We start from the raw sequence: 8,575 nt of genomic DNA, 5'->3' as shown, positions 1-8,575 counted from the left end.
CAAGTTATGCTTATGTTTTGTGTTTAAGCTATTTACATTATTGATGTATTTATATGTAAACCGGAATTTACTCTAATGTCGGGCGGGGCCCGATGTAGCGGGTAAGACCCACTGTATAATATGTGGTAGTATGGGGAGACTCACTAAGCTTCATGCTTACAGTTTTCAATTTTGGTTTTAGGTACCTAGGTTTTCAAAAGAAGAGCTCGGGAAGATTGCAGTGCACACACCATTTGTTTAGCCTGGGATGTTGATACTCGGGTGCATTTTGATATTTGTTATAATATTTTGAGATACAGTCTTTATGCTTTTTCATATGATGATGATATTTGTGGTTTATTAATGATTTAAAAACGAAAATTTTGGCCTGTTTTTTTGGGGTGGTTCAGAAAAAGAGTTCGTTCCCTGCTCCATGAGGAAGAAGGGTCCTTTTATACCTCTTTGAGAGGTGAGTGACTCCTAAATGATTCTGTTGAGCCTTACCTCGTGAGACGTGACATGGCGGATCCGTATTAAAGGATCCTCCATCATGTCTTTCTGTCTCGTCGCTTCATTGGCTAGAGGAGAATCTTTGATATTATTATCATCGTGGTTGTCGTCAGATGGGAAGTGGAACTCTTTTATTGGTTCCACATTTGTCGGGGTATTTCTTCTAGGAGAAGAGAGCAAGTCACAGTTCTTCCCCTTAACCACCATACTAGTGGATTCACGTTGGCACAGGCCCGACCTTAGCCTCAGACTAGATACGACCAGATTCTAAACCAGGTTTTGTCAAGCAAAATCCCTTTTCTAAATGGACACTTAGAAGAAGATGGAAATATGGTTTAACCCGAAGGGTTTGTCAACCAAAAGCATCCTAATAAAGTGTGTAATCTCAAAAGATGAATTTACACATTAAATCAAGCATCTCGAAATTGGAATCATCGTTTTGATGATGAAATCATAAAGTTTGGTTTTCTCAAAAATGAAAATGAATCTCCTGTTTATATGAAGACTAGTTCGAGCTCTATGACGTTCTTGGTCCTATATGTGGATGACATACTTATCATGGGAAATCATATTACAACTTTACAAGGTGTAAAGGCTTGTCTTGAAAGTGCTTCTCAATGAAGGATCTTGGTGAAGAACAATACATTCTTGGAATTAAAATCTGTAGAGATAGATAAAAACGATTACTAGGTTTAATCCAAAGTACATATATTGAAAAATTCTTGAAACACTTCAAGATGGAAAACTCTAAGAGAAGATTTATACCTATGCCGCATGACATAGTGTTAAGTTCATCCAAATATCATTGCACAAAGGATGATTTGGATAGATTGAAAGATGTTCCATATGCTTCAATAGTTGGATCCATCATGTATGCCATGTATTGTACTAGACCCGATCCTACTTAGCATGACAATCAATTACCAAAAAGATCTAGGGGAGAGTCATTGGATAACTGTGAAGAACATCCTTGAATACTTGGCTAGAACTAAGCACATATTCCTAGACCATTCTATCTAAAATATTGGTTTCCCCCTCTCTTCTCAGTTTCCCATTTAAAGGAAAGCATCACTTGTACAGAATAGAAGATTTATAAAAAAAATGAATTAAACTAAAATCTATCGAAAGTGAAGAAAGATATATGGGAAAGAAACCAACAATATGATCGTTAATGGAGCATGGCATTATGATTACGGAGAAGATCATCAATTTAGTACTGTCATCAAGGAAAAGTGTGGGTTCCTGTTCCTCTGTTCGAAGTCGGGTTACGCCTGCCAACATCTGACTTTTTAATATGATCGTGCATCACTATGGATTTTCGGTTGACGAATTAACCCCAAGTGTCGTTAACAAGATCGTTGGCTTCGAACTGAGCTATCGATCTTTGGGTTGTATACCCAATTTTTGGGTTTTCAGTTGCTTCTTTTTTGTGTCTACGAACTCCGGCGTCCGTACGTTGGCGAAAAGGCGGGGTATTCATCCATTGATCTCTGAACAAGATACTTAGAAGAAAATATGCAAGAGGAAATGGATCTAGGTCAACCGGAACCTTGTGGGGCATGGTTTTCATAAAACCTGAGACTTTCCTGACCTTCTTCCCAAGCTATTCGGGATAACCTAACTCTTGGCAAACGGTTGGGAAATATTACTATCATCGGGGAAAACTGGGAAGATTTCATCCTTATTGCAGCCGGTATGAGTGTCACCTGGTGGCTGCATAGGAAGATGGCGCAGTTACTCGTCGTGAGATGCGGTATTCACTCATCTTCTTCTCCCCCTCCCCCTTTTTATTGCAAAAAAATAAGAACATGGTGTTTTCATGGTTTGTGAGTTCTCATACTTGATGTTTGTGTTCGCAGGTGCCGAGGCCGAGATTTACCTAGAGATGGCCATGCGTAGTTACTATCGGGGTAAGGTTTGTTACCGGGAGGTTGACCTTTTGGAGACTATTCCCCCTCCCGTATTTGAAAAACATATGGGGGAACTCACTGAACTGCTCTTAACAGAAGGTGGAAGTTCAAGTTCTAGCAGACCTACCTCACCTTCCCAACTGGTTGTTAGGGCCATTTTCTCAGCTCGTTTTCTGGCCTCTACTTTTGCTGATATTCATGTGGTGGTTCAAGCAGGAAAAGGTACTACTCTTATCCGGAAAAAATGAAGTTTGCGCGTGGTGTTGGCATCGGACGAAGAGACCGAATCTGATAACATGGGCCTCCGTCCTCATAAGATGTGCAACACGGTGTCCGTACCCAAGCTTCATGGTGATATCAGGGATGTTCTTGGCGATAAGTTTCCTATGCCTGGGCAGAAAGAGATAGTGGTGGTGCCCAGTTTTTTAAAAAGCATCACCTTGTTCATTTACTAGCTCGTCCTCAGTTGATTCTGGTTCTTGTTCCATGCTTGGGAGACATGCCTTTGAGATAGGTATAAATGGACCCTTCTTCCTCACGAAGGAGGGGACAAAATTCTCTATTTTCTGAATACTTACCATCTCTCTTAGTGAAAGACCCCAACTTTCATATTTCTAAAAGACCCAAACTTTCATACTATTCCAACATTACTCTTAAGTTACTTCCTCAAAACATGCTACATGCATATTTATAAAACAATATTTTATATTAATAAAGTGATTACAAAAGATTGGATACAAACCGACTAAGTTTTATTACATTACATATCTACCCACGAATTTGCTATTCATATACATTCATGAACATTAAATACAGAGGAATAGTATTAACTATTCTAAATCTTTCAGCAGTATAAAACTATATTGGATACTCATCACCCACAATTGTTAAACATTGAGAGGGATATGCGATAACGCTTAGTGAATTCAATAAATAGATAAGATATAATCTTATGCCTTATATATACCATTATGACAGAAGTAAAGAGGAACAAGAACAACAATAGCATATGTGTATCATATGTCAGGCTTTCAATATCAACTCAAGATTTGATTTAAAGATTTACGATCAATGAGAGATAATGATTTCAATACTTGATATGCATCAATAAAGCTTTGGCCCAGATGGCACAGAAGATATTCAATTTCTGATTAACATTTTGGTAGACTTCAGGCTTATAGCCCTATCTAACCATTTTCCAATACCATAGAATACAGGTATTCTCTTACGGAGTCATGCTCTACATGGTTAAAGGCTACATACCAGTCCTATCTAACATTCTGCTAATGCCATAAAATAGAATTCATTCTCTTACGAGAAATGTTATAAATGGCCAAGGGCTATATACTAGTACCACCGTGAATGTAAGTCCTTTCTCTGATCACATGGTCAAAGGTATAACTTTTGCTACAAATATAGCATGAAATAACAACACGAGATAATAACACGGAAAAAGAACATAGCACATATAACACATAACATACAATTGTTCCTATATATTGAACTCACCTTGAAATAACCGGGATTAAAATAGTAATTTGACCAGCACTTCGACTCAAAATATGACTTTATTCGTTGAAAACCGGGAGATTTATTGATAAACCGGGCTCTGCAAAGGTAGAGCTTCAAACCGAAAAGATAAATTTCTCAGGCTCTCCGGGTACCTCGGAACGTATATCGGGCTTTAAAAATGATACAGGGGCTTCGGGGAAGTCAAAATAATAAAAATCTTGAATTTAGGGTGAAAATTGCCAAATTTCCCATTTTACTCGGGAGGGTTCGCAACCCTCCTATTTATAGGGCGAAGGTCGGCCGAGATCGGACGCGTGGCAGCAGGAGAAGCGAGGGGCTCCGGGTGGCCTCGCATGCGAGAGGCCAGCCAGGCTCAGAAGGACACGCGGCTCGTGCGAGAGCTCGCCACTGAAGCCAAACGTGTCGTCAGCTGATTGGACCGAAGCTCGGATACGTGAGGATCGACGACAAATTGCCTTAGGCAAAACCTTTTGATGATGATAATTGAATATTTATATATGGTATAGTTTTTTCATTAAATTTAACATATTCATTTTAAGAAACCAAAAAAAAAAAAAAAAAAAAAAACGGTACCATGAATGGGATAAACATGTATCAACCATGTGAACATAGTGGATATCTACACGAGAGATAGAAACTATCGTAACAAAAATTTAGATTACTCTGAAAATAACATGATATTTAGTGTCTAACCGGGCATCTAATAGTTGCGTATGTCTCAAATGTATAAATACATACACACATATATTTGCTATATATCCATCCATAAAGGAAACCATCAATGATAGACTTCCAGTTGATTAAAGATTAATACAAATCATCAACAAACATATATGAAATCTAGCAAAATTAGCAACTTTTTACCCATTTTCGTGTCAAGACTTGTATGTTTAAGTCTATTTGAGCCCAATCTGCAATTATTGTATTTTTATTAAGTTTTCATTTTTGCTTACATTTTCTGTAACAAAAGTCAAAAATAACACTTTTCAAATTCGGAATTCTTCTCTTCAAAGTTAACATCTTCATCAATCACTTGGTCATATACCCATGTTTTTGTGTCGTAAAGTAAATGCATGTGTTTCTTCAATAATCACAAGACCTCTGTTGCACAAATTTCAACCATATACAATGTTTCATATCGAAAACAATGACAAACCACGAGGATCATTTTTTGTTGGTAATTCTACACATAATGAAATTTGTATGTAGTGTCGAAGGAAAAATGATTTTAAAAATTATAATGTTTTTAGTTACGACTTTTAATTTTGAGCAATTGAACTATATAATTAGAAATGAAGAGAACAATTATTTTAGTGTGCCACTATAGAATGTGTTTTTTAAAGTGAAAACGGAATCTTATAGTTGTTTATTTATTTGTAATTTCAATTTGATTGTTTACAATGAATCAAAGAATAAATAATCGTCAAGATCAGAAATCGATCAATAAAAAATAAAAAAATATGGATATCAAGTTAGTAAGCAGGCTTAAAGGAATCTAGAGGTCTTGCATTCCGCTGAAATACCATTGGGAAACCGTTTGCGGTCGTTGCAGTAGTTGTAGATCATGTGCTTGGTTTGCACCCATCGGATCCTGTTTCGGCCAGCTGCATCAAGTCCTTGGGTACTCCATGACTGGTTATCATTTATTGAGTTTGTAGATACTGAATTGGGACCAACTTTTTTGGCATTGGCATTGAATTTCCTGTATGACGCGGTGAAAGGCGCATTAGTCCAGTCGGTCTTCACACGCCCACCTTGGGTTGCCCAGTCATCCGCGTTCCACAGGCTGGCATACACCCTCATGGGTTGGCTCTTGGGAAATGGGACTCCAGCAGCATCATTGTTATTGAACACCCTTACTGGTATGTTATCTATCAAGAAACTGCAGAGACAAAGAGTTTTAGGAACAGTAGAAAAACATGAGAAAGGAAGAGAACCAAATGTTTATGTTGGATGCGTGACTTACATAATTCTTAGACTGTTCCATACGATGGTATAGGTGTGGAAGGCTGCAGTAGGGTCAAACCAAAGGTGGAACTGCTGTTCTTTGTTTCCTTTCCCTTGTGAATACACATTGGTGTGAATTGTGTAAGGGTTTCCCGTGGAGTTGCCCAAGAACTCGAAGTCGATCTCATCGTGACCCGCACCTTGTGATGACAACTGATGTGATTTAATACAAAGACATGGTTATTATCAGCTTTTAAAAGATTAATACAAGTGAGTGACAATATATATATATATATATATATATATATATATATATATATATATATATATATATATATATATATATATATATATATATAATTCAAGATTGAAACCGATCGATGGTACTCACGTAGAATGTGGTGACGGTGCCAGCAGAATTGCCTGGTACTAGTTTGAGTTGCATGTCGAACCTTCCAAACAGGTACTCGTGCTTCGACTGGAAACCCGATCCAGAGTATTGGTCGAGTGACAGTGAAAGATCCTGACCTCCATTCACAATTTTAGCACGTTCACCCCCAAAAGTGATGTCCATGTCATCGTAAAAACTTCCTGCTGATGCTGCTACTATTAGAATTGATATTAAAAGAACAACTGCAGAAATACTAGAGTTGGGCGTTCCCATTATTGTTTCTATATATGGAGAGAGAGAGAGAGAGAGAGAGAGAGAGAGAGAGAGAGAGAGAGAGAGAGAGAGAGAGAGAGAGAGAGAGAGAGAGATGGTATGTTTTGGGAAGTAGTATTGATCGTTTATATAGGTGTGCCTACGTTGACAATTTGAACAAGGAACTATCCGTGTTAGTGAAGGATGTCATGGTGCCTAATGGACGCGTGCCAACTCACATTATTCTTCTGGACATGGGGAGGAACGGTGGGTTTTTTTCTTCAATACTACTGGCAACTCAAAATTTGCAAATTTGTCATAATTGGACCGGTGCTTGACATGATAGGTGAAATAAAATTGTTTTAATTGTTAATAAATTAAAAATGTAAAATCGTATTTAAAACTTTTACAATCAGCATCAGCGACAAACTACCAACTGATTAAGGATTTAATACATATCGTCGACAAACATATATAAAATCTCGCTAAATTATCAACCTTTTATAAGAAATGGATCAAAGTCAAATCTATGTGCATTGAAGAAAGAAATATGGGATGGAAACCTAGAATGTGGTTTTCGAAATTATTTATTATCGGTTCATTACTCAATCCCTTATTATATTATACACAATTATATATCTTAACAATCACATTCTTCATGTTAACTAAATGTTTTCGTATAAATGAAAGATTGAGTTCTGGAAATTTTGCATGGAAAGTAAATTCGTCATAAGCTTGAACAAGCACATAGATGTTGTGACTGTAATTTACTGTAGGTGTGAAATTGAAGATGACAGTTGCGGACAAAGACACCTTGTGAAAAGGGCAATTAAGAAATTTACCGTATTTGTCTTTTTCTGTTTGTAATTGTGTTTCAATCTAATAAGTAATTTTATAGGGAAAAAGTAGCACATTAAAACAATTTGCCTTAGTCGAAACCTTTTAATGGTGATAATTGAATATTTGAATTTGTTATAGTTTTTTTTCTTAAATTTAATGGATTCATTGAAAGAAACCAAGAAAAAATGGTATCATGAATGGGATGAACATGTCACTACCATGTGAAAAAAATGGATATCTACATTGGAGATTAAAACAATCATAACAAAACTTTAGATTAGTCTGAAAAACAACATGATATTTACTGTCAAACCGACACCCAATTGTTATATATGTCTCATAAGTACATACAAGCATATACTAGCTATATATCCATCGATAAAGGAAGTTATCAAAGATGGACTACCAATTGATTAATGATTTAAAACATATTATAAGCAAACATATAAGGAATCTAACCAAATTAGGAACTTTTTATCCATTTCGGTGCTAACACTTATGTGTTGGAGTCTATTGGAGCCAAACATGCAATTATTGTATTTTGTTTAAGTTTTCATTTTTGTTTGCATCTTCTCTAACATAGTTAAAATTCTAGACTTTCATTTTAACATAAATAGTACAAGTTTATCATTTTAGTCCAAACTTACACAAAAGTTATCATGAAGTCTTTTCTTGTAGTCACTCCGCAACAGGAGACCGACCATAAGCTCTTTCTCTTTCTCTCTCTCTCTCTCTCTCTATATATATATATATATATATATATATATATATATATATATATATATGTTTGTGTGTGTGTGTGGCAGAAATTAGCCTTGGTGGTCAATAAATCGGTGATTAATCGTTTGACGGCATTGAACTGACTATGATCAGGGTGTTTGGTGGAAATTCGTCAAACTCAGGTTTGGCGGTCATCGGCGGTCATAGGCGGGAAATACTTAAATATTTTAATTTTCAAATATTACACCAAAATTTTATATTTTCAAAATTTTAATGTAACATCCGGATTTTTACCAGGTATCTTGTAAATTTAATTTTGTGGTATTGTGAGGGGGACTCGGCGAGTTGGAGCTCAGACTCGCCAAGTAGGGACGCGGATTTGGGCAATGGAGCGCGCCTGGACTCGGCGAGTCCAGGATATGGACTCGGCGAGTCTGCGCTGTGTAATGAAACCCTAAATTTCTGGGTTTGAGGCCTATTTAAAGGGCCTTAT

The 8,575-nt window shown here is 36.7% G+C and overlaps 1 protein-coding gene across 1 annotated transcript; it reads right to left on the bottom strand.

The window, feature by feature from the left end:
• Positions 1–5,345: 5,345 nt before the first annotated feature.
• On the bottom strand, positions 5,346–6,554 carry LOC145004300 (xyloglucan endotransglucosylase protein 1-like). The gene is made up of 3 exons (XM_078963191.1): positions 6,271–6,554; positions 5,899–6,092; positions 5,346–5,814 (listed from the first exon to the last, which is right to left on the bottom strand). The coding sequence occupies exons 1-3, from the start codon at positions 6,541–6,543 to the stop codon at positions 5,418–5,420; spliced, it is 864 nt and encodes a 287-aa protein (XP_078819317.1). The 5' UTR covers positions 6,544–6,554; the 3' UTR covers positions 5,346–5,417.
• Between the last annotated feature and the right edge of the window lie 2,021 nt (positions 6,555–8,575).

Source organism: Lactuca saligna, chromosome 7 (genome assembly GCF_052625555.1).
Source record: "Lactuca saligna cultivar CGN05327 chromosome 7, ASM5262555v1, whole genome shotgun sequence".
Taxonomy (NCBI): domain Eukaryota; kingdom Viridiplantae; phylum Streptophyta; class Magnoliopsida; order Asterales; family Asteraceae; genus Lactuca; species Lactuca saligna.
This window is presented reverse-complemented; position numbering and strand designations above follow the sequence as displayed.